The sequence below is a fragment of the Drosophila elegans genome, unplaced genomic scaffold (genome assembly GCF_018152505.1).
Source record: "Drosophila elegans isolate 14027-0461.03 unplaced genomic scaffold, ASM1815250v1 contig_149, whole genome shotgun sequence".
Taxonomy (NCBI): domain Eukaryota; kingdom Metazoa; phylum Arthropoda; class Insecta; order Diptera; family Drosophilidae; genus Drosophila; species Drosophila elegans.
The window spans coordinates 23,548,103-23,574,337 of record NW_024545513.1 but is presented as its reverse complement, the minus strand read 5'-3'; the positions used below and the strand labels follow the sequence as shown (position 1 = coordinate 23,574,337).

At 41.5% G+C, this 26,235-nt stretch overlaps 3 protein-coding genes across 4 annotated transcripts; 1 reads left to right on the top strand and 2 right to left on the bottom strand.

The window, feature by feature from the left end:
* Positions 1-65: 65 nt before the first annotated feature.
* On the bottom strand, positions 66-1,064 carry LOC108134836 (loricrin). The gene is made up of 2 exons (XM_017255297.2): positions 984-1,064; positions 66-891 (listed from the first exon to the last, which is right to left on the bottom strand). The coding sequence occupies exons 1-2, from the start codon at positions 987-989 to the stop codon at positions 253-255; spliced, it is 645 nt and encodes a 214-aa protein (XP_017110786.1). The 5' UTR covers positions 990-1,064; the 3' UTR covers positions 66-252.
* Positions 1,065-10,642: 9,578 nt separating this feature from the next.
* Positions 10,643-11,308, top strand: LOC108134823. The gene has a single exon (XM_017255277.2). It carries the CDS (start codon positions 10,768-10,770, stop codon positions 10,909-10,911), a length of 144 nt encoding a protein of 47 aa, XP_017110766.1. The 5' UTR covers positions 10,643-10,767; the 3' UTR covers positions 10,912-11,308.
* A 1,399-nt stretch (positions 11,309-12,707) lies between these two features.
* Positions 12,708-25,261, bottom strand: LOC121467852 (actin cytoskeleton-regulatory complex protein PAN1). Of its 2 annotated transcripts, none has more exons than XM_041710332.1 (2): positions 25,223-25,261; positions 12,708-15,140 (listed from the first exon to the last, which is right to left on the bottom strand). In XM_041710332.1, exon 2 carries the CDS (start codon positions 15,115-15,117, stop codon positions 12,940-12,942), a length of 2,178 nt encoding a protein of 725 aa, XP_041566266.1. In that variant the 5' UTR covers positions 15,118-15,140; positions 25,223-25,261; the 3' UTR covers positions 12,708-12,939. The 2 variants fall into 2 exon arrangements, with proteins under 2 accessions (XP_041566266.1, XP_041566264.1); XM_041710330.1 differs by lacking the exon at positions 25,223-25,261 and adding an exon at positions 19,654-19,776.
* Positions 25,262-26,235: the final 974 nt, after the last annotated feature.

Sequence of the window (26,235 nt, the reverse complement as noted above, 5' to 3'; positions counted from 1 at the left end):
TCCCAATCTGTAGACAAAGAATGAGGCAGTGTTAGTTGTTTTTTTTTTCTTTTTATATTTTGTAAGCAATTAACAAAAAAAAAAAATAATGCGTTTCTAAGCGCACACACAAAACGCGTGCACTATCTTAAACATAACTTCGTAACATCAAAAAGTCCAATGTCGCTACACAACTCAAACAACAGGAACAAAAGAGTTGACGTCAGCGCGCTGGATTGCCTGGTGGATCTGGCGGGATCGTCTGGTATCCGCTTAGTTCCAGCCGGAACCGCCGGAGGACCAGCCACCGCCGGATGACCATCCACCACTGGGAGCGCCAGCGGACCAGCCGCCTCCAGATCCGCCGGAGGACCAACCGCCGGAGCTACCGCCATCGGCGATTCCGGAGCTGATCAGCTTGATGATCTTCACATCCTCGGTGTGGTGGTCGTGGCCATGTCCTCCGCTGGCGTAGTTGTACCCGTGACCATGGCCATGGCCGTGACTGTGATCCTCCTCCTGGATGACCTTGATGATCTTAACCTCGGAGCCGTGGCCGTGACTGTGTCCATGATCATGACCGTGGGAGTGGGAGTGGCCCCCTTCGCTGATCACCTTGATGATCTTCAGCTCCTCGGCAGCGTGGCCATGACCGCCGGAATATCCACCGGACCATCCGCCGCCGCTGTGGCCAGCCTCCTCGCTGATGACCTTGACGATGGTGGGTGGGGCACCACCGCCACCACCGGAGGACCAGCCACCACCACCTCCGCCGGATGACCAGCCACCACCACCGCCGCCGGAGGACCAGCCACCACCACCGCCGCCGCCGGATGACCAGCCACTGCTACCACCGCCTCCGATGAATCCGGCTTGGGCCACGGCGAAACAGGCAATCAGGCAGACGAACACCTAATGTTAAATGAATATTATTATATTCTGATACCAAATCGAATGCATTTTAACCAGAGCTCGTGGGGAGGAGTTCCTTCCTGGGGACATACCTTCATTTTGTTGTCGGCTAGACTTGGGTTGAACTGGCACTGGACGATTAACGAAGTGGGATTGGGGAGCTGAGCTCGAAAACTGATGACAATACTCTGCCCTGCGGCTACTATTTATACGGCTGAGATGTGGGTCACTGCGAAGAGAAATGCTCGCCCCCCTTCCCCCCCTCCCCTCCATCTCTTCAAAATCCCAATCCGAGCGTGACATTCGCTGACCCAAACGACATTACTAATGCACCGATTTTTCCAAAGAGTCTTAATCAGCTTGGGCAATTAATCAAATAGGTCCAAAGGTTATGTGGGTCTGGTGTTCTCCCGACTGGAGTGTAAATTAGAGGTGCCACAACTTGAAAGGCTTAATGCTGCAAGCCGCATTTAGGACCGATTTCTCAATGTCATGTTAAAGTTCTAGTTGGTAATTTGTCAGAGAAGTCTAATTGTTCGCAAACACATATTGGCCCATGAATTTTAAAGAAATTAAAAACCGCCAAGAAAAGTTATTATCTTTTTATTTTTTTAAATGGTTTTCAACCAGAACATTGCCTCTAGCTAGAAGTTTTCAATTTGATAAACTCCCACAAGACTTTGAAAAAGAAAATGTTTACGAAACAGAGATTTTTACCCAATTTCAAAACTTAACTTGACATAGGCTATTTTGTCATCTTTTTTCATTTTATACCCTTGCAGAGGGTATTATAATTTCAGTCAGAAGTTTGCAACGCAGTGAGGGAGACATCTCCGACCCTATAAAGTATATATATTCTTGATCAGCATCACTAGTAGAGTCGATCTAGCCATGTCCGTCTGTCCGTCCGTCTGTCAGTCTGTCCGTCCGTTTATATGCAAACTAGTCTCCCAGTTTTAAAGCTATCTGCATGAAACTTTCCCAAAAGTTGTCTTTCTATTGCAGGTAGTATATAAGTCGGAACGAGCTTTAAAACTGAGAGACTAGTTTGCATATAAACGGACGGACAGACGGACAGACGGACAGACTGACAGACGGACAGACGGACGGACAGACGGACATGGCTAGATCGACTCTACTAGTGATGCTGATCAAGAATATATATACTTTATAGGGTCGGAAACGTCTCCTTCACTGCGTTGCAAACTTCTGACTGAAATTATAATACCCTCTGCAAGGGTATAAAAATTATAACTTTTCTGTTTTTTAATTTTTTGTTCAGTTCTTCGACATATAGCAATGGTTAAATATTTCAGAATTATGGTTTAGATTTTATCAAAATCGGACGTCTATATCATATAGCTCCCATACAAATAATAAAAATATATAAAATAACTATCAAATAATTGAGCTGCTAATCATCATAGCTTCAATGTTTTTAAACATATACGCAGTAAATCATAATTTTAATGTTTTCAAAAATGTTAAATTCTTGCAATAGCTGCAAGGGTATATGAACTTCGGCTTGCCGAAGTTTGCTTTCTTTCTTGTTTCATTTTAAAATAAAATCTAATTTGTCGTGAAAGACGCCGCCTTGGCAACACTATTTCAGACTATCTTCACACAGCTGGTTGCCCTGGGCGGAAAACACCTCAACAAGTGTTCCATCGTGATTTGATTTTGCCACCGACCGGTTTTCGCGTTTTGCGTTTTACGATTCGCGATTCTCTTTTTTCGCACTAGACTCACTTTCGTGCACCAAATTGGCAAGACACTTTAGATGACCGAATTATGCAAATCGTGGCGTGGGTCAAAGAGAAAGAGACCATAATCAAAGCCAAAGCCAAAGCCAAAGCCAGCCCAGCCACTTACTATTGCGTATGCACATTTGCTTAATTAAGCGCCAAACATCGCCACTGAAATGCAGAGAGCTTGTTTTCGGTGTCTCGCATGAGACAGACGATTAATATACATCCCAAAACCCATTTGGCAACTTTCTAGCCGCTTTGTTCATTGTTTTCTGGCATTGTACTCGTTAGCATCACACATATTTATCTTTATTATTTTTCTCAGCCAGTCCAATCACATTCTGTAATGACTCCAAATATTTTCACTAGACTCCATGGTTACCACATGGTGTACTTTAGTCGGTGTAACTAGATTTTTGGCCTTGCTTGCATCACCTTTACCTACTGATGAAGTGGCAGCAAATATTGATGGGATGATCAGCATATTTGCAATAGTCGACACTTTGAGTTGCAAACAAAGCGCTTGCTGATTTGTCGTTGCAGAAAAATGAAAAGCATTTCCAAGCAAGTTATGAACTGGTTTTACCGAAAATATTCGAAATATGTTTGTTGTTAAGCGGTATCATGTTTAAAAAGCAAACTATTTGTACAAAAATGACTCATTATGTGGTGTTTAAAATTGTAAAAAATATCTTCGAAATTCCATGTAATGTTACCTCCCCTCCCCTCCCCTCCCCGTATGCCATTAGTTTCGCTTTATCATTGTTATCCTTGTGTATGGCGTTTAATATGCAAATCGGGCTCACGCATGAACGCCCAAACATATGCAACAAGACACGAAGCAGGCGAAATGCGATAAATATGTTGATGTGGTCGTGTTTTTCCACTACCACCCACCATCAACCACCACCACCCACCAGCAGTCGCGTTCTTTCCATGCGCATTCTTCATTAAAAATAATGAAAATTGAATTCAATTCGCTTGTCGGGCCTAATTATAATTATGTTAATGGCGCATGTTTTTCCACAAAATTTACACAATGTTTGTCCAAATCGTCAACGGATTTTCCATCAGGTTAGAGAGTGCATTGCGGGCAGTTGGTATCGGCGAAATCATGTTTCGTTCCATTACATATCGTGGCAGGATTCTTGTTTGGTTTAGTTAACGGGCGCTAATTGGAAGTGCTTTAAACTGATTTTAAATACGCATTATTGATGGCACAAAAGAATTTCATATTACCATCAGATATTGAAGAACATAAAGGATGTTGTTTTTATTTTAAAATATTACAAAGCCAAAAATTTTTAACAAGAAAAACTTTTTATTCACTGATGCTAATAAATATTAAAGAGTTCAAAAGATAAAGTCGTGCAAACATTTTTAATTTTTATATTAATTGTATACTTAATCATAGTTAAGCTGATCCAAAAAGTGAAGATTTAATCGCTCACTTGAAAATTATCCACTTTGCATCTCAACCTTATTTACAATTTCTTCTTCAATTCCCTTTGATTTTCTCTCCAGTCAAAAATCATCCGCTTGTCGCTAATTTTCCCACTTTAGTTTACCAAACGACATGGAAACAATCGCTGAGCTTTAACCAAACCAAAATCGGGGTGCAGAGGGGGTGTGGCATTTCGGTTTTTGGCCAAGTTGGTTACAGCGATTGAATTTAATTAGCTTATCATGAAAGCGTATTCCACATAAATTTATCAAAATTGCTTTACACAGCAGTCACAGACACAGAGGCTTCCGAGGGGGGTACAAATTGCATTACGACCCGCCCATTAAACTGATAAAAACGAGAGCCTGGAGTGGTGGGTGGGGTTTTATTTTCGAATGGGAATGGAAAAGGGAAGGGGCAAAGGGGCAAAGGGGGCTGAGCGACACTTTAAAGTTGATGGCTCGAGAGAGAATCTAAAATCAAATTTATTAACGCACATTACAACGGGCTCACTTCATGGCACAGCAGGGGGAAAGGGGTGGTGGTGGTGGTGGTGGTGGCGGTCCATGGGCGGAGTGCAAAGGGGTGGCTTCAAAACAATACAAAGGCCGTTGCTTTTTGTTTTCCGGCTTCGCGTGCGGATATGTATTAATTTTCATGCCTGTGAAAACTCAAGAAGTGTAGTGTTAGTAAGCAGTCCAAGGTTTGAAAATACTTAAAATCTATTTCGGGTTTTTAAAGTTTAAAAGCACTTTTAAAAAAATGTATTTAAAAATAAATATTACTTAAATACAAATAAACCAAATCTTAAAAATATGATAGTAAAAATATGCAAATAATAATTTTTTTAAGACGGTCATTTATTTTAGCTGTTTATTATTGTGATCAGGTTACTTTAATATTGTCTGTGATTTAATTGAAACGATTTCACTTTGAAACCCAGTCGACACAATACAACAATCGTTTGCCTGACTTTATTTTACCCTCGGCTTATTCCACCCAAGTGGCTGCATTGATACCGACACACATATCCGCATCGTTATAACCAACCATTAAGCCATGATTACTGCGCCGTGAAGGTGACACCCCATATGGCTTGCACCCGGAAAACTCCACCCTCCACCCTCCACCCACCACCCTCCCGCCCCCACCTCCGCACACGGTGATTTCCACGCACCTTAAGCCGCTTGGCAAAGTTTGGTCGACTTATTTCGCCTTATCGACGAGGCTTTTGAGGCACCCACTTTGATAGCTGGCCAACTGTGTTAATTGATAAGCAATCGCTAATCGCGCGACGGCAGTAGCGGCAGAAAGAAAGTGTGGGGGAAAGTGTGGGGGAAAGTGTGGGGGTTGGACTATAAAAGTGTTTTTGCACTCGATGCGTTTCCGCAGACTGCCGACTCTTTCTCACCTTTTTGCCGTCTCTTTTGCACTTTCTGGCATTCGCTTGTAGTGTCAACGCGATTATGATGATTATGCCGCTTCAGGGCATATATAATGGAGGTCGAAATAATAGCAGTAAGAATTTGAGACATTAAGGGTATTCCTATAAATCGTATTGCTCAAGAATATACCCACTACAAAGTATTTACTAAGTTTACTAAGAACATATAATTTTAAAAATGATCTACTTTAGAATATAAATATATGAAAATTAATTAATTTTTTAAGTTTTATAGTAAAAATCGATAAAATGAATCTTAACAGATGGTTTATGGGCAATTTCTTAAACTATCAAACGACATAAGACTAAACCTTAAGAAGGTCAATCTAAACCATTCTTGATTATATTTGCAACACGTGCTTAGCTTGATAAAAACAATCTTTTGTGCATGTGGCATTAGAATACCATAAAATCAAATTGAAGCAAATTAAGACTGAACTTAATCTGATATTATTAACTTATGTATTATAAAAATTAAAGGCTAAAATTCTATGTATATGTATATCACATTGAAATTTGCTTTTATGAGTTATGACTACATTATTAAAATACATACAACTCAACAAACTCATTCTCCACAATATAATTAGTAAGCCAAAGTCCAAATGGAGTTTCTTACCTTTGTACCATATGAATATCTTATTATTAATATTATTTTGCCCCGAGCTGTGAATTATGTCATCAAAAAGGGCCAGGCATTTGTGGGGCAAGGAGAGAGGACAGGAGTATATTAGGGCCTTATAGAAAGTGGCTTCCAAAAGGGGGAACATTGCAACACCCTCCGCCCGGCAATTGGAGGCATTTGTGCGTGAAATTACATTGAAAATTTAATTGTGCACAAACACACACAAACACACACACACACACACACACAGACAGCGTGCCACCGACAAAGTGCAGCAGGTCGTAGTGCATTGGACACATAAATTAAAATGCAAAATCCAGCAAAAGTCCAGCCCCTGGGTTTTAAGATAATCATTGAAAAAATGACAGTTGCACGAGTCGGCGATTATCGAGTCCAATGACAGAGTCATTGATCTGTTGGGTTTCGAAATAGGAAAGAATTGTGGATTTCATAATTAACTAAATCGGGTTAAAAGTTTTTTTCAAGTCATACTAATCATCGAAACAGAGAGAGAGCTAGTCGGGTAAATCCATCTTTGCAGTAGCAATAAATAAGGTATTTACAACTATTATTGGCACAGAACCCGACCTGGCAACTTTTCGCACGCAATCATTAGTTGATTGTCTATCGATCTGCTGGGTTTTCCCGCAAATTTCCCCCATCTCTTTACCACCGCTTGCAACCTGCCCGCTGCAGTCTCCTTTGCCACACGTGGAAAGTTGCCGTGCATTTCTCCTGTTGCGGTTGGCAAAAAACGGGAGAGGGGTAGTGGTGGTGGTGGTTAAAAAAAGAGGAAAACGAAAGCTGTGGAAACCCCTCAGCTGATGCAATTTTCCTGTGCGAAAATTAACAAACAAATACACACACCCACACACCCACACACACACACAAACACACAGACGAGTGTGGCAAATGAAAATGCGCGCGCGAGAATTCAATTTGTGGAAAAGAAAATGGTGTTGTATGAGTGGCTTGGGGAGTGGTGGTGTGGCCATGGCTGTACAGCATGTTGTTGGGTTAGGCTATGGCTTGGCCTGCTGCCTGTTTACTTGAGGTTTTCGCAACACGCCCCTCCCCCCCCCACTTGACTTTCCTTCCATTTTCCCTAGACTTTTCCGCTCACTGTCGGCATATGAGGGCCAGCCGGAAGGAAATGCAAGCGAACAAACGAAGCGCGCCAGGCAAATATTCAGCGGGAGTGGGTGCAAAATGGTGGAAAATGGTGGGAAATGGTGGAAAGTAATGGTGGTGCAGTGGCTTAGGTTTCGGTCTGGGTTAGGCAGCGCCAATGTCTTGGCTTATACCAAAAACTGGCACAACCGGAAGTCGATTGAGTTCGCTGCTGCCAACAGACTTGTCGCCAATCATTCGACGAGGGCACTGGTGGGCAAGGGGATCCCACACAACGTAGAGAAGCTAAAGGGTTTTCCAAAGCGACTGGCAACTCCACTTTAACGAAGTTATTGCGCTTCAAAAGTTAAAACTAAAAGGTCCACAAGGTAAACCTACAGAAAGGAATACAAATCGAGAGGCCATACAAGTTCCGGAAACAAAGAGTGCCCAAGAAATTTTAAATGTTAAATATAACATATTAAAGTGAAAGTTTAAGCAAACCTTAGTGCAGCTCTAAAAGCTTTGTGTTTGATAACATTAAAAACGAGCGACCTTGGTCTTAAAGCAATCGCACTCTTATCAAATCGAACGTTGAATAAAAAATGATATAAAACGCAATGAGCACAACAACATAGAACCAGCAAAACACATTATTGAATTATATAAAAAACATTGTATGGCGCTATGTTCTTCATCAGAGATTAAAGTAGATTATTTTATTTAGAAACTCAATAATGGGTTCTACTTTGCTTGCAAAAAAATTGTTTAAATCCTATTGAAATAAGCTCCATTAAAATTATAAAAGCACAAATTGCCTTTCATAAGCTGCTAAAAATTTGTAGATGCAAGCGCTCAAGCTAACCACTTATTTTTACTTTATTTTGACGGCATTACTCTACATTCCGGCTTTTTCGCTAACAATTAAGCGCCTTTTGGAAATATAGTTGGAGCTGCCAGGAGCACCGGTGGAGTCCTATCAACAGATCCCGGCACAAAGCACATGTGCACCACAACCGGTATTAGTTGGGGAACCTTCGAACTATCCGGATCTACACGGAGCAAAAGGTTTTATTTGATTTAAAGTAATTCTGTCATTATAGTTTAATAAAGTAAATATGTATTACCGCTTGCAAAGAAATCAAAATAATGTGTAAAATCACTTGTTAGACAATTTCATTTGGTAACAAGGTAGTAGTTTTTTTCAGTGCAAAGAGCTGGTGGAATACAAATGTTGGCAATCTGTTTGCTTGTGGGTGGTGGGTGGTGTGTGAGTGGCTGAGTGGGTGGCAGCATGTTGTATGCTTTTAGGGCCAAATATTTCTATTATTAATGTCTGTTTATCTGCATGCGACGATGTCAGCTGCCCCATCCCCCTCTGCCCCCTATTCTCCCAGTCTGTATACATATACATATAAATATATATATATATATATATACACCCACCCGATCTGTGGGGGTGTCTTTGTTTACGCTGCTTTATGGCCTTCGATTAATTTTGCGCGTAAATGGCGGAGAAGTGAAGAGTTTCCTCTGGCAATTTGTTGCTGTTATCTGCGGGGCTATATTTAAACATAGTTTATTAGTTGTTGTTGGAGCGATTAGAAGCGAGGCATAAATATTGCAGACATTTCGCTTGAAGTCTGCCATAAACGAGAGCGAAAAATTAGCAAATTTAGTCAAGAGAATTATCGCAAATAACTGTGATAACTCAAGTAACATATTATGATATCATCTCAATTATCGGCTAAGTTGAGCTAACACTAATTTACTGTTGATATTAATCATTTAAATACATTAATATTTACCAATTTAAAGCCTTTAAAATAAATAATCAAAAAATGGGTATGACAAACTCACCGAAATATTTATAGAAATATTTTTAAACTAAGTCAAAGCTAACTTACGCACACTTGAGGGTTAGATATCGAAACAGTCATGCAGTTTTTATTATGAAAAGAGTTTGTTGAATATTAAAAACACATCATAGTCTTAATGCTTATCTTCAATAAGCCTTTTTGCTTACTCACTCAACCGTTTTACAAAATTCAGACACTTCCATCAGTTTTTAAGTCACTTCAGTACAAATTGACGACAGATCTCAGGTACTTCACCTGAAAATGACCTCACCCTCCCTACTTTGTTTTGTGCTGATGCACTACGATTTTATTGAGGAAAGTCTAGTCGTAAAATAGTGCCGATTGTAAATCTTCCAAAATAGCTTTGCCGGTAGTATGATTTTCACGCTTTTTTAATCTTGTTTTTTTTTTTTTGGCAGTCTGTGATTAAATCCTAATTGTTACTGCATTTGTAAGAGCCAGTAGTTTGCAGAAAATAAAAACTAGGTGGCCTCTCCAGATAGTGTAAATTTGAGAACAAACATGAAAGGGAAATCGGTTGAGTGTGGCGATCAAATGTTTGCCCACAAATGTATTCGTGTTTAGGCGCAAATTGTTTAGATAGTGACGCACCCCGTTCCCAGATTAGGCATTCTTGATAAACACTGCTAATAAACAGAGTCCGCGAGTAAACAAATAAAAACATTGCAAAAATATAAAAATATCAGATTTGCGCAGACATGTGTCCATACATACACACAGAAAAACAATGTTGGATTCAATTGCGAACTAAATATATCGTGTATTTTGCGTTCAAGTATTTTTGTTTAAGATTTTTTAACTAAACCATATAGCCCCCAAAATTCAAATTAAATTATGCAATACATTTTAAAGTCTTATACATATTTTCTTTCTTAAGCTCAATGCTTGCCGTTACAATGAATTTATTTAACAATATATAAAATCTATGTTGCAATCACACTTCTTTTTTTGATTATGTTGAAATTTATAAATTTATTGAAATTGTATGTATATTTGAACCTTAGGGATATCACATATTACTTCTTAATCTTATATACATTTTTTAAGGCTAAACTAAGCTTAATTTAACTTATGATTAAATGGAAGTCTCTGCATTATAACATAAGGGTACATTCTTTTTCTCGAGTAATATTTGCATATGTCCTATTTTCTCGCAGTGCAGCTGTTCGCACATATGTGAATGCTTGAGCTTTTCGCCATCGAAGTGCGAATCGCGGTTATCTAATGAGTCGATAATGTGGGCGAGTGGCGACGGCGAAGGAAGTGCATCATCGGCGGGCGGCATGGTTGTGGGAGCTTTTCTGGGTTCCGTGGAATAATAATACGGAGCTGGAGGCGATTGGGCCTGGGAATGGGACTGGCCGACGTGACCGCCGGCACATCGGACCCAGCCAAAGGGGAAAGCTTCCCGGGGGCTCTGACTACGGTTCTGGTTCTGGGAGTGCTTCTCGAATCGCCGACGAGAGGCTATAGAGTGTAGGTATAAAAGGCCCCATGCAGGGCGTGCGTCCCGCGCATTCTGCAAATAGCTCTGCCCGCGTACACTTCGCACCCGCATTTTCCGTAGTGCCCCCGCATTTTCCGTAGTCCCCGAGTGAACTTCCGATTTCCCAAGCGAAAGCAGCATGTGGTCGAAAGTTGGCATCGCCGGAGCCCTGCTCGTAATGGGTGGCGTTCTATCCCTCAGCGTGGTGGACAACTTTGCCTACGTGGACCGCTCCCTGCCGGTGGCCATGCCCAAGGCCAAGGGTCTGGCGCCGAAGGAGTAAGGATCCTGAGGAGATCCTGGGGAGATCCTGGGGAGCCTGGTAGCCCAAGAGCCAGGCGGTGGATTCCGGATGGCAGCCGATTAACCAGTTCCTGCAGCAGGAACCAGTGCTTTGTACTCGGCGGAAGGAAGACCACTGTGTATATTTATTGGCCATCCGACTACACCGGCTTGTCGTTAATTAACAAGTTCACCGCAAGCGGGAAATAGTTAATGGTGGCCCAAAAGTCACTCCCCTCCTCTCTCCCTGCCGAGAAGAACAATCGTTGAATTCGTGCACTTCACTTTAATTTATACAATTTTTTGTAACATTTTTGTTCCTTTTTTTTTTTTGTATATAAGCTAAGAGGTTCCTAATATTTAAGCAAAATAAAGTGTTTAAGCTCATTTACCCAAAATGTCCGCGTGGTGTATTTGTATTTAATTCGTGTCCATGTGTATTAGCCGTTTTTATTTTATTTTATTTAATTTGATATGGTCCTCAAACGAGTCGCAATTATCGGAGTTAATAATGAAGTGTTGACCTCGGTCGGCAATTAGTGTCAGAAAGATTACACTAGACCACGAAGTCAGACCATATTATTTGGTGGGCTTATCAAAGCCAATTAGCATTGCTATTTGTTTTTTGTTTTTTTTTTTGACATGTACGCACACGGAAATCTTAACTTATTTTTGATTTTATATATATTTAATGCAATTATGCAACTTCTTAAAGGAGGTTATAAATTTCAACCTTTATTTCTTTAGGGCATTTTGTTTTTCTTTTATTTTTATGCCTTAAAAAATGTTGTTCTGAATCTTTTTTTATGCCTTAATATGAAAATATTAAAAGAAAAAATATAATTTTTAATTATTAAATGTTATTAAAACCAAATAGGAACTAAAATTGTTCCTAACCTAATATTTTTCTTAATACTTTAAAAATTGTAATATAATATAATTTTGAATTCAATAGACACATATTTGCGTTGACATATTCTATTTCTTTTTATAAGTGTACCATTTAAATGCATTTTGGAAACACATTAAGCTAATTGTCATTGCTTTTTATACCCTTGCAGAGGGTATTATAATTTCAGTCAGAAGTTTGCAACGCAGTGAAGGAGACATCTCCGACCCTATAAAGTATATATATTCTTGATCAGCATCACTAGGCGAGTCGATCTAGCCATGTCCGTCTGTCCGTCCGTCTGTCCGTCTGTCCGTCTGTCCGTCTGTCCGTCCGTTTATATGCAAACTAGTCTCTCAGTTTTAAAGCTATCTGCATGAAACTTTCCCAAAAGTTGTCTTTCTATTGCAGGTAGTATATAAGTCGGAACGAGCCGGATCGGACGACTATAGCATATAGCTCCCATAGGAACAATCGGAAAAATAAAGGAAAAAAAATTATAACTTTGCTGTTTTTTAATTTTTTGTTTAGTTCTTCGACATTTAGTAATGGTTAAATATTTTCGATTTACGGTTTAAATTTCATCAAAATCGGACGACTATAGCATATAGCTCCCATAGGAACAATCGGAGAAATAAATGAAAAAAAATTATAACTTTTCTGTTTTTTAATTTTTTGTTTAGTTCTTCGACATATGGCAATGTTTAATTATTTCAGAATTATGGTTTAAATTTTATCAAAATCGGACGTCTATATCATATAGCTCCCATAGAACTAATAAAAATATATAAAATAACTATCTAATAATTGAGCTGCAAATCATCATAGCTTCACTGTTTTTCAGTATATACTGAAGTAAATCATAATTTAAATGTTTTCAAAAGTATTTAATTCATGCAATAGCTGCAAGGGTATATGAACTTCGGCTTGCCGAAGTTTGCTTTCTTTCTTGTTTTATTTTAAATAATTAATTTTCCCTAATTTATCATTAATTATATTCAACAACGTATTTCCAGTTTAAGAAAAAACATCTACATACTATAGATAAATTCGTTTTTAAATCATATTAAGATATTTGTGTTTGTTTATTTGAAAGTAAATAAACTATTCGTCACAAATAACAGATAACAGATAACAGATTTATTCTTGGCCTAAGTCGCCCGAATCCTTTTTTTGCTTCGCCTCCTGCGTCTCCTTCGAATTGCCCTCAGTCGCCTTGAGTGCCTTAAGGCTCAAGGCCTCGGCCGCCTCTTTGGCCTTGGCCCTCTGGTTCTTCAATGTGTTGAGCAGCTTCATCTTGGACTTGCGCTTGAGGATCGAGGGCAGCGCGAATCTGGGCTGCACTGGAGGAGGAGGGTCGGGAATGGGTGTTTGCTTGGGTTGGAGATCGACAGTTGCGTCGGGTGTGGGAGGAGCTGCCGGAACTGCCGGAGCTGCAGGAGGTGAAGGAGCTGAAGGAGCTGCAGGAGCTGCAGGAGCTGCAGGAGCTGAAGGAGCAGAGTGAGCAGTGTGAGCAGTGTGAGCAGGGGGAGCAGTGGGAGCAGTGGGAGCAGTGGGAGCAAAGGAAGCAGTGGGAGCAGGGGAAGCAGGGGGAGCCGGTTGAGCACGAGGAGGAGCAACATATGACGCCTCGTCGGGTGGAGGGACGCGTGCAGCAGCCCTTGGTGGCCTGCCAGTGGGCACCTTGAAGGGCGAAGGGGCCGCCTTGATAGCCATTGGCTGGATTGGCTGGATTGGCTGGATTGGCTGGCTGGGCATGGGCTGGTTGGCACGAGGAACGGCAGTGGGGACAGCCCTCTGCATCCTTAAAGCCATGTGCCTGCGATAGACAGCGCCAAACGAGATCAGCTGCTCGGCGGTGAAGAGCAGGTGCCGCTGGTTGCCACTCACCTCGCGCAGAACGGCCAGGAAGCGCGGAAATGGGGATCTGGGGTTGACCAGCTGGGTGATGGTCACATTAGGGCCAAAGAGCTTCAGGTTCTGGCGCAGCAGGGCCCGGCTCATCACCGGCGCCGACTGGGTGGTGGATGTGACCACCGATCCGCTGGCGGCAATCATCGGGTTCGGGTTCGGGTTCCGGATCGGGATCGGGTTCGGGACCGGGACCGGGTTCGGAATCGGGTTCGGGACGACCTCTTGCTTGGGCTCCTCTTTGACGGGCGGATCTTCGTTCAGATCCTTGGGCAGCACCCACGGCTGATGGGCCGGCTGCACAATGACCTTGGGATAGATCTCGTTCTCCAGCGGATTGATGCAGTGCGCCAGGAAGTTGGGTGGCGGCGGCAATGGCGGTGGCGTCTCCGCACGACGACTGCGCTTTGCGGGAACTCTCTTGGGGGCGCCGTCCTTTCTGCCACGCCCACGTCCCCGTCTCCCCGGCTTGCGGACGGGCGCCTCGTCCGAGGACTCCGACTGTCTGGGTTCGGTGTACAGCAGGGTGGGATTGCTGCTCGGGATCTGTGGCAGTGGCGGCGGAATGAACTGAATCTGCCGCTGCTGCTGCTGCTGCTGCTGCTGCTGCTGCGGACGCACTGCCTCGTTGCTGCGGAAGATCATCTGTCTGGGGACCACCGGGTGCCCGGGTGGCACATACAGATCCACCAGCTCGATGATCGTGTTCGGCTGCTCCACCATCACCACCGAAGTGGTGGCCTCTTCAGCTTCAGGGGCGACGGTGCTTTCAATGGTTTCGCTGGATTCGCTGTTCTCTTTCCCTTCCAGGGACATGGAATCTTGTTGGATATCATCTTCTTTTTCCTGGAACTGGTCTTGCGTGGCGGGAAGATGATTCTTCTCCGTTTCCTGGTACATGGAATAAGTTGGTCCCAGAAGAATCTCCTCCGTTTCCTGGGACGAAGTTTCCATTGGTGCCAGAGGATTGTCCTCGTTTTCCTGAGACATTGAGAGATAAGTCACCTCTGTGCCGTTAGATATAACTTCCATTAATGCATCAAGATAATCCTCCTCCCCCTGAAACATGGGCAAAGGATGATTGTCTGTTTCCTGGGACATGACCGGCATTGGTGCATCAGAGTTATCCTCGTTCTCCTGATACATGCAAAGAGGATTCACAACACCCATCGGGGTAACATAATGCTCCTGGGTAACATCATCCATTGGTACAACAGGACTAGCCTCTGTTTCATTGGACTCTTCTTTCATTGGGGCATCAGGGTAGTCCTGATTTTCCTGGGACATAGGAAGCACACTCTCCTCCGTTTCCATTGGGACAATAGGGTTCTCCTGCCTTCCAGGAAGAGAATTGTCCTCCTTTTCCTGGGCCGTGACATCCATTGGGACAACGGGAGAGTCATCCATGGTTTTGCTTCTTTGCGTGACGCCTGGAAATGAGACGAGTTCAGTTGGGAGTAGTTTTGGGGGAGTCCCGCCCTGCAGCACCACATATTAATTTGCATTTGGTTCAAGCCTTATTTGCTTTTATTCCTGCTGACTATTCAACTCTGCCCACTGCCAAACTCATTCTGGTCAGTTCAAAAAAAAAAAAAAAAAAAAATACATACGAAAAAATAAAACTTTGCAAATGGAAAGAAAAACTATTTGGACACAAGGAATGCGCCTAAGATATGCCCTTGTTTTAATTTATAGTAAGCTTTTATTTGTTGTGTACTATTGAAAAGGAAATAATAACGAAGTGGAGTCAAGTTTTTGTCAGTGCACACACACACACACACCAGCCCTGCGCACCCCACAGGCACAAAAAATGACTGGCAAGCCGCAAATACTTTGTCAGGCTCAAGTTGACAGTCGTCCTGGAGCCCCAGTCCTGGTTGTGTTACTGGCGCCATAGGCTCTTTCTGCCCCCTCCATCTGGACCACCACCACGCATTTGACACTTTTTTGCGGGGAGCCATATGCCCGCCCTTCTCTTTGTGTGTGTGTGTGTGTGTGTGTGTGTGTGTGTGTGTGTGTGTGTGTGGGTGAATGGGTGTGTGTGCGAAGGCATTTGGCAGAACAGATTGTTGAAGATTTGATTTCGGGCAGAGAGCTTTGCCACTGGACGCCGCCCTGAGCCACCACCCACCACCCATCGCCCACCACCCATCGCCCATCACCCAGGACAGACCGCCAGTGGAACAATCGTTAATCTAATGAAAGATGACATTTCATGTGGGCCTGGAGATGTTTATGCCCCAACAACACTTGAATGGGCTCTGGCAATGTGACCACTGGCGTCTACTCATCCACTTTCCCACTCTCCCCCACTCTACCACTAGCATCTCCACCGAGATGGCTCTTCCACTTGCTCGCATCTCATCAGATTTTCTGGGGGGCATTCATCATTGCCCGGCTTTCGGTTTTCGGCTTTGGGAGCTTTGATGAATAAGCGGCTAGTTAAGCAGGGTAGCCCATCTCACTGAGCGGATGGAGGCAGCTTGTTGCGATCAAAGGTCAATTTACAAGCGCCGGAGTTAACTCATTGGCCTCTTCCTTATGGGCCCATGTCCATATATCAAACTGGGCATTCGTCACTTAATATCCGAAATGGTAATTAGGCATATGAATTAATTAGAAGGGATATTCATATTCATGTCTTCCACCGAAATCCCTAAAAGTGTGCTATATTATATGCTACAATGAATAACATTTCTATGTTTCTCATATATATAAGCATATAATATAAAGCGACTTTTGCAAATGCAACCTTATTGTTGTAATCAACTAATAGAACGAGGATCAATGTGTAAGGCGCTTACTCATATGGATCTCATTAAATATGGTTTCGATTTGACCATTTTCAGTAGCTGCCACGCCCTTCGCCTTCGCCTTCCACCGTCCAGCACTCAGTGGCCCAATAAAATTTGATTAGCCGAAGAGACTGAAAGACGATGGCCTGGACAAATCCTTGGAAGGCCGAGGACCCAAGAAGGAGCCGAGAAATATAAGGACTTATGGGGGCCAAAAGGGGCGAGCGACCACCTCCCAATTTTGGGGCGGACATGTGTATTGTGTATTCATGAGGCCAGGCGACGACGGCGCCGACAGGACATCAGGCAACTTTGGGTTAATTTACATTATAAACTTTGAATATTTTATTGTTTGCCCGGGCTAAGGACACCAGCTGGCTTCTGTCCCTAGATTCTGCTTGCTGGCTGTACGTTTATTGACACTTTGCTGGCCCAGAGGGGTTAGCCAGCTGAAAGCGTCTGTGGTTTTATGGTGGCATCAACATTTTTGGCCAAATTATGACGGAGCGCCCCCGTCGCTAGGCTACCACGCCCACTGGCCTGGCCATCATTGGCATGGCCTTTGCTTGTTAAGCTCTTAAGCATCGAGTTACTAAATAATTAAGCAATACTCCGTTACCAGCTCGTAAACCAAATCAGCAGATTTCTGCACACAAATGGGGTCATAGGTGCGTATTGAGTAGCACGTTGAGTGCAAAGATAATCGTTGGAATTACTCCGAAATCGATACGCAAATATCTTTTGTAGCTCAAAACAAGTCCAAACCAGTCCAATTAAAACTAATCATCATACACTCGTATATATATATATTTTTGAATTAATTATGTGTGCAATGAATACTATTGCATGTGCCGAGGCAAGAAATATTTTCTTTCAAATTTTAATGCCAATTTGCTCGGAAAAATCGATCAATTAAAGACGGGTTCTTAAAGTTCATGATCTCTTCCTGCATTGTAGTCTGTATATTGTAGTTGTACACTTTTCTAAAGGTTGTTTATCATAAAACAAAATTGTAAAAGGCAAGGGAATACTAAAGGAGTTTTTTAAAACCCGTTATACATTTTTTTTTTATTTGGTCGAAGGGGCTATTGACCCTGAAGGAAATTTAGCTTCGTTTGCTTTTTTTTTTTAGTTTTTTGCCAGTGGCACAGTCGCCTGGATTTCTGGCTATTGAAAACTGTACTTTATGGTCCTGGGACGTTTTTCCTAAAACCGGATTACGAGTTCTGATGAAAGTTTTTGCTTTCGCTGCTAATAAGCTACGTGTGGCAGTTACATTACGTGTGGCTGAAAAGGGGTGGTGGGTGGCTTTGCAAAAGGTGTTGATACAACGCGGCTTTTGGCCTAATAAAAATATGAGACAGCTTAAGCTGCCGCCGTTTCGTGTCTGCTCTTTGTTGTTGGCCACCGTTGAGTCACATATGAATAAACAGCCACTAAATCGCCCCCTCATCTCTACCAAAAAAAAAAGGGGGAAACAAGAGACTGGGCGAAAAGAAATTAATAATTTATAAATGCTTGCTGGCGCCAAGGATTAGGCAAAGGATTTTCAACGCCTTTTGCTTGGGAGTTTTCCGCGGGGAAAACTCCGCGACGACCTTGGGGATGGGGAAAAACTCATTTAAAGAAATGTTTCTCTTATCACCGCTCTGGCATCGAAATTAGCCAAAGCAAAAAGTGCGAGAGAGGAAACGAATAAAGGGGGTGGGTCGGCGGAAAAACAAGGACAAAGCGTATGCAGGCAGTGCAATAAATTATAATGCAAATCCGCCTTTGCGATCGCAACAACAACGGCTACAAAATGGGCAATAAGTGCCCGCCACTTGACTGCGCCGCACATTCTTTTCTTTTTTCCTATTTTTATACCCTTGCAGAGGGTATTATAATTTCAGTCAGAAGTTTGCAACGCAGTGAAGGAGACATCTCCGACCCTATAAAGTATATATATTCTTGATCAGCATCACTAGGCGAGTCGATCTAGCCATGTCCGTCTGTCCGTCCGTCTGTCCGTCCGTCTGTCCGTCTGTCCGTCCGTTTATATGCAAACTAGTCTCTCAGTTTTAAAGCTATCTGCATGAAACTTTCCCAAAAGTTGTCTTTCTATTGCAGGTAGTATATAAGTCGGAACGAGCCGGATCGGACGACTATAGCATATAGCTCCCATAGGAACAATCGGGAAAATAATTGAAAAAATATTATAACTTTGCTGTTTTTTAATTTTTTGTTTAGTTCTTCGACATATAGCAATGGTTAAATAGTTCAAAATTATGGTTTAAATTTCATTAAAATCGGACGACTATAGCATATAGCTCCCATAGGAACAATCGGAAAAATAATTGAAAAAAATTATAACTTTGCTGTTTTTTAATTTTTTGTTTTGTCCTTCGACATAAAGCAATGGTTAAATATTTTAGAATTATGGTTAAAATTTCATCAATATTGTACGACTATAGCATATAGCTCCCATAGGAACAATCGGAAAAATAATTGAAAAAAAATTATAACTTTGCTGTTTTTTAATTTTTTGTTTAGTTCTTCGACATATAGCAATGGTTAAATATTTCAGAATTATGGTTAAAATTTCATTAAAATCGGACGACTATAGCATATAGCTCCCATAGGAACAATCGGAAAAATAATTGAAAAAAATTATAACTTTGCTGTTTTTTTAATTTTTTTTTAGTTCTTCGACATATAGCAATGGTTAAATATTTCAGAATTATGGTTTAAATTTCATTAAAATCGGACGACTATATCATATAGCTCCCATACAAATAATAAAAATATATAAAAGAACAATCAAATAATTAAGCTGCAAATCGTCATAGCTTCAATGTTTTTAAACATTACGCAAGTAAATCATAATTTTAATGTTTTCAAAAATATTTAATTCTTGCGATAGCTGCAAGGGTATATGAACTTCGGCTTGCCGAAGTTTGCTTTCTTTCTTGTTTTTTATATATATTTTTTTTTTTGTTCGTCGCAAACTGCCATCCTTGTTGTTCGTCCATTTAAAATGATAAAAATCGCAAACAATATCTGCCCCCGCAGTGCAAAAAAAAAAAAAAAAGGAGGCTTCAGAGGGTTAAGCGCGGTGTATGGTGGCTGTGTGGGGGGTTTGTTGAAGCAACTGCAGCCTTTCACTCACCAATCAGATGGGCAGCCTCCAAGATATTCGCTAACTTAAAGCGACTCAAAACTGGACTTCCCGTGTGTCGATGCCTTTAGATCTGGAACTGTATGTAAGTCAAATGTTTGGGAGACCCTGTAGAATTTCAACTGACATGCCGCCCCGAGCCGACTTGTTGGGCAAAAAATATTGAACGGAATATTTGTTCCGACCCCACAATTGATCATTTTTAAGCAATCTGATAGTCTAGTTATACTCACGCACATCTCCTATCGAAATCGGAATAGACGCAATGAAGCGGAATTGGTGAAAGTTCCCCACGATAGTATATCGAATTGACCAATTTCGAGTGATTATCTAGTATACATCGAGTAAATAACGGTAAAAATCAAAATTTTGTAGACTGATGCACATTGTCCCATCCCTATCTGCCTATACGAAACCTTAGCAAAAAAAAACCGCGTCTTGCCCAACTTATTAAATTAGTCAAATACTTATATACTCAAACAAGCAATTTAAACATTGATTTAAATAGAAAATAACATAAAAAACAAAATTCACATTCAAAAAAGTAAGTACTAAAAAAGATTTTAAGAAGAGCAGGTAAAGTAGTTAAATAAAGAAAAGGTGCATGCATAAGCCTAGCAGTTAGCATATGTTCATTTGGGGGCACCAAACTCATAACAAAAACGTTGTTATCCGCCTCAATACGAACCTTTCCAAGTGCGAAATTATAAGCATATGTAAATGTAGAACCGTATTCAGGATTCGATTTTCGCCTTCATTCACCCATTTAATCTGCTCAGTGCTGTCATTCTGTCTTTTTTCCGGACAGATCTGTCTGTGAGTATGATAATTAGTTATTATCGCTTTCCACCACAAAAATCAGGCTTTCAGACAAAAAACCATGGCTTCAATAGCCTATATATGAAATGCCATAAAAAAAAACTGCCAATCAATTGGCATTCGAACCTGGAAATGTTTACTTTTGTCCATTTTTGCAACGTGTGCTCTTACCCTTCATGAAAAACGCAAAAATTGTCCAAATTTATTTCAAATCAGCGGTAAAACACTAGAAAATTACCTATTATTGTTTAGCTGCAGTCGTGTATAACATAAGCTATTCTGCCTATAAACTAACTCAGGTTAAGTCCGAAAAAGAAATAATAATAATGATGTTTTTTGTTTTTAATAAAAACCAATGGTTCATCCTTTTTGGCCAGAAATCTTTTCTGATTTCTTAAACGAGCTGCTGACAGCACTGAATGTGCCGCAAAATATTTGAAAATTGCTCTTTAAGACGAAAAGTTGAATTGCGAAATGCTGACAAATGCGTTTCGATTTCCATTCACAAAGGGGGTTCGATGTTGGGTTTTCCATATATCTCAAAGTTGGAAATTAAATTAAATTTCTTTATTGGCACTTTTTTCCTGCATTCGTTTCGTTTCGTTTGCCACGCATATGCATATGCAAGATCCAAGGAGGGTGTCCTTCGATGGGTGAAAGGGGGTGGCTCGAGGGCTGCGTGGGTGGGTGGGTGGTTGGTTGGGTGTTTGGATGGATGGACAGCCAAAGCAATCAGCAGCAATAAATGATAAGCTTCGAGGCAACAAAGCCAAAACCGAAAGACGCACATGAACACAAAGAGTCTAGATGGGTGAGGGTGGTGGTGAGGGGTTTGGGTGTGTGTCTGCGAGGCGAACATTCCGCTTTGGGGGGAGGAACGAAGAGGCCGAAGGCCGGGCAAAAAACATCTTAGATGCCGGAGCCCAAGATAACTGTCATCCACAGGAGAAGCGGCAAGACGAAAGCGAGGCAGTGGGAAATAGGCTTTCGCCACTCGCTTCTCTATGGTCAATATCTGAAAATCGGAAGACGCGAGGGGTGCTCGTCTGGGGCTACTTTGCAACAGATTTGCCGCTAACGAAGCGCACGATTTCCAATAATACACAGAATGCGTCTGAGAGATGCGGATGCTATTCCTCCATACCCACGAAAGCCTACGGCCTTGGGTAGCTTTGTGTTCTGTTCATTTTGCAGAAAAGCCTCATAATCTATGTCTATCGAAAATGTACGAGAATGTATTCATATAGATTTCGGTTAAGGAATATATGAAAATTGCAACAATCTTGCTATTCCGCCATTGACTCGCCTGAAAAAATGTATAAATAATTGAATATAAAATTAATTTTTAAAACTGCTGTTTTTTTATTCTTTCGAATATGTAAGGTAGTGGTTTCTACATTTATAGTCCGATAACGAGGTGGATTTCATTTTAAATATATGTTATCCAAGCGAATTATATGTATATGTTAAACATAAGGAACAAATTATATCTTAGCCGCATAAGCCGTTAAGCATGATCCACACCTGTAGACATCACTTGAGTGAATTATAGAAACAGTAAATTAATAAAATCCCTACTTTAACTCTTAACTTATCCTGCTATTCATAGGAAATAAATGATCTAAAAATTAAAAAAATAAATAAAAGGAAGCAACTGAACATAAACTCGAATTAATTTAATTAAACTAGACAAAATGATTGAAGCAAGAATATCGCAACTAAATAAGTTAAATAAATAAGTTCATCCTTAATTGCTAGCACTTAGTCAAGACTGTGGGCTCTATTAACTGTATTTTATTTAAACAGGGCATCCAGCTAGTCCATTCCTGACATCATCTCACATATGCGAATACAATCGCAGGGGACGGTTGCTCATAAAACGTACGCCAAATGGACACAGACACTCGCCGTCCCACTCCAGAGATGCGACTTGTTGGCCGGACTTGGCCATAATGAGTTCCCTTGTGGCCGGACCGTATCGCCTTTTTATGGAGCCGCCCGAAGGGGGCGGCACAAGCGGTTGTAGGCGGTGGATGGTGGATGGTGGGCGGTGGGTGGTGGGTGGTGGCGTCAAGGTGAAAGCCACTTAAAGCCAAGGGCAGGGCTCAACAATTTCCAGTTATCATGTGACAGTAATGAAGTGACAGACGGCAACAAGGAGATCCGAGGAGCTCGATGACAACTCGACCGCAAAGCCTGAAGTGCGAGAAGCGAGTTTTCCATGAAGTGGATTGCGTGGAGGTCAATTTGCCCTTTAAGCCGTTTAAAGCGGCTTGAGTTTCGACATCGGGCCAGGTTGTTCGCCGCCCACTCCTCCCGTTCAACCTGCGGTTCTCGGACAGCGGCCACATCAATTATTAATTGCAGAATAATTGCAAAACTGTGTTTGGCCAAGTTAATTTATGCAATAAGACCACCGCCCACCGCCCCAACCACGATTTTCAGCGTTTTAAAGTCGCTCCTTCACTCAATTTGCCACTCTTCATTCCGTGTAATTCCTCTGCTCATTTGAAGCAAGCGGCCCTTTTTTATGTTCTGTGTTTGGGCCTTGCTGTGTTTGGGCCCAGCTAATGAGCCACTGATGGTCATGAGCCGGCGACCCAGTCCCCAGTAAAGCCCTCCTTTTCAGCCAGGGCAATTACTTAATCATTTGCCTAACGACCGAAAGGCAGGCGAAAGGCAAAAACAGCAGAAATTAGCAAAAATTAAGTGAGAGTTTAAGTGAACTTGGGCTTGGGCTTGGGCTTCGGCTTGGCCACTCCACGTGGCCGAATTTGTGGTAAATTGTGGTGCGGTTCTTCTAATTTTCAAATAAGTGCGGTGTAGGCAGAAAAGTATGCTACATAAAATATGCTAAACTATCCTGAAGACCAATAGTGTAATTGCAATTGTGATCAATTCTGGCAGTAAATGGAAAGTATATTGATTTTGGCACAGTTGTAGATGGCTCTTGTTGTATCAAAGTACATCAAAAAAACTTTATGAACTCATCGAACGCAAAATGTGCAGCATTTCTCTACCATATTATTGTGAAGTTTTTAATTTAAATATATATCGATTATGGATTTCTTTTTTGTTCCTTTTGTTAATTGTGTAAATATTTTCGTCTAAATGGCCATTGCACATTTGAAACGGAAACTTATTTTCAATGTGAAAAAAGGAATAAATTCTTATTTCTGTCTGTCTTAGTCGATAGTATCAAAGTTTTACTGAAGTTAAAGTTTACCTCATGCCCTCACACGATTTTCTCTTCCAACATGTGTGCTTTTGTCACGTTCTGTGGTCTTTGTAACTTTAAAATATTTAAATAAAAATATACGAAATATAAGCCACTGCATAAATGAACTTTCTGATTGCGTCTGGTGTTAGTTGATGGACAAAAACGGAGCACACCCTGATGCAATAATAATTCGTTCAGTCCACTGTCACTTTATTACTTATCAATTGGCCATCAAAAAGGTGTTGATACCAAAGGTTTTAAAATTGATATGCTTTTAGTGATTAGTTCCTAGCTGTCAGTTGCTACTTATTTCTTTAACTAAGAGCACTGTAACCGCTTTGGTAACTAACAGAAATTATGAGAAATCGTGCAAAAGGATTAACAAGCCAAGAGAATCTTGCAGCCATATATCTATGCATTTTCGCAGCATATCTTGCAATTTCCTTGTCGTAAAAGAAAGAATCCCGTCCGAACGGGGACACATTGAGGAGCGGAGGGCCAGGGACGGGGAGCTGGAAAAATCCACATAAACATTTTTGATATTTCAAATATTTATCATTTAAAATTCTCTGGCCAAGGCATGGGTTGGCCTGGCAGAAAACCGAGAACACGCAGGATTGAGATGCTCTCGGCCTTTGGTCTGTTCTGGCATGGTCTGGTCTGGCTTGTTATTATTATTATTCTTCTACTTTTCCAAAGCTGAGTGTGCAACTGCATCTGCATCTGCTTGTGCATCTGCGGGATACCGAGATACTTGTACTCGACCGTGGTTGTGTGTGTGTATCTTATGGATTTCTGCTCGGGCCCAGGCAAGCATATAAATCTATTATCCTTTAATTTAGCCACAGAAATAATGAAGCATGTAAGAGTCTTTTGTGCATCGTTGTGCCAATGTATTTGCGTGCCACGCCCTCTTTGTTGCACCCCTCCGCGTTCTCCCCCGCCCCTGACACACATAAATTCAATCAACGGCAATTTGCTGGCAGAGTTGCAAAGGCGTCGACGTCCGCAAATGTGCAATTTATTTATTGTTACTTGGGCAAAAGCCTCTTGCTGTTGTTTTTCTACCCCGTAATATGGATGCCCCTGGTATATAATATTTGCAAATTTTAATTGCTCTTGTTATTATTCTATTCTTATTCTTATTCTTATTAGCTGGCTCCTTATTTAGTTCGTATTTTAGGTATTAAAGTCTTAATAAGAAGCGATCACGTCTGTTAAACTTGGTTCTTAGCATTAAAAATAATACACTTAGCTAAAAACTATTTGAAACAGCCAAATAAAAACTACTAGAAATGAAATTAAGGAGTGCAGCTGATGACCTATAATCTTAAATCATATCTTTTTTTATTTTCTAAATTTTAAATTTACATCCATGCATATGTGCAATGATATCGCCTTGCTTTTTCCTCAACAAATAAATTGAGAACTGTCAATGATTTTAAGGAGATGGCAAGTTATTGTAAATTTATCCTTTGCTTAATTAAAGATATACCAATCGAATTGGTAGAAATTACTTACAAATTGCTTGAACAAAGTGCCATCATGCAACCAAAGTAAACTGCTCGCTTACTTTCCCTAGGGTATTTTCGACTCTCTTCACTCGATTTAGGCCTTTCTCCAGCTTGTTGTTATATGTGCAAATTGAATTTTCGTTTAGCATTTGTGCGATTTTGGCAATTCATTAAAATTTCCCCATCGCATGGAGCGGTTTTGGGGATCTGCAGCTGCAACTTGCGCTCGCTGCAGGCAAATGGAAATGCAAATTTCCCGATCCAAGACCAAAAAAAGGGGCAGCGAAGAAGACACAAAGCAACGACATAGCCAGAGCGGCAAATTGGCAACACACATGCAGGCGAAAATGTGGCAACATCTGGCTTGGCAGCTGGCTTAATTAGTTAATAAGAAAAGCGAGTTTCGCCGGCTTTTGAGCCATGCATAAACGCATCCACGCACTTTTCCCCTCGAGGAAATTCGGAAAAGGCGCACAGCCAATAATTGCGTAACGACGTTTGCCCCCCATCTCGATACTGGATCTCGATGCTCCGATTCCATGGATCCGACAGCTCGCTTAACTCCGGAAGCGGCTAATCGCATCAGAGGGAATTATCCTGGCCAACAATTGATTTACGGCCCGGGACTCTGAACTATAAAGAATGTAAAAAACTGCAGTGCAGACCACCGACGAAACTCCTTTTAAGCTGCTGCAATCTTGGGCTGTTCGCAATCAATTCCATTTCATACTACCTGCTCCGATCCCAGCCCTTTCCCGCTGCCACGCCCACTCAATTGAGTTATGATTTATGGCAGGGCAACAGGTGAGTGAGGGCGGACCAGCCCAAAGTCCCGCCGCTGCTCGCCAAACCGTACACCTTCCACATCCGGGCAACACTGAAGAAAATAATTAAAACACGGAGATTAGGTTGGAATTTATTTGATAAGGAGCTTAAACAGTCAAAAGTTTGCAACAAAGGAATGGTCAGAATTATTTTTCTGAGGATTTAAAAATATTTTCTTAAAATTAGTTAAGGTGA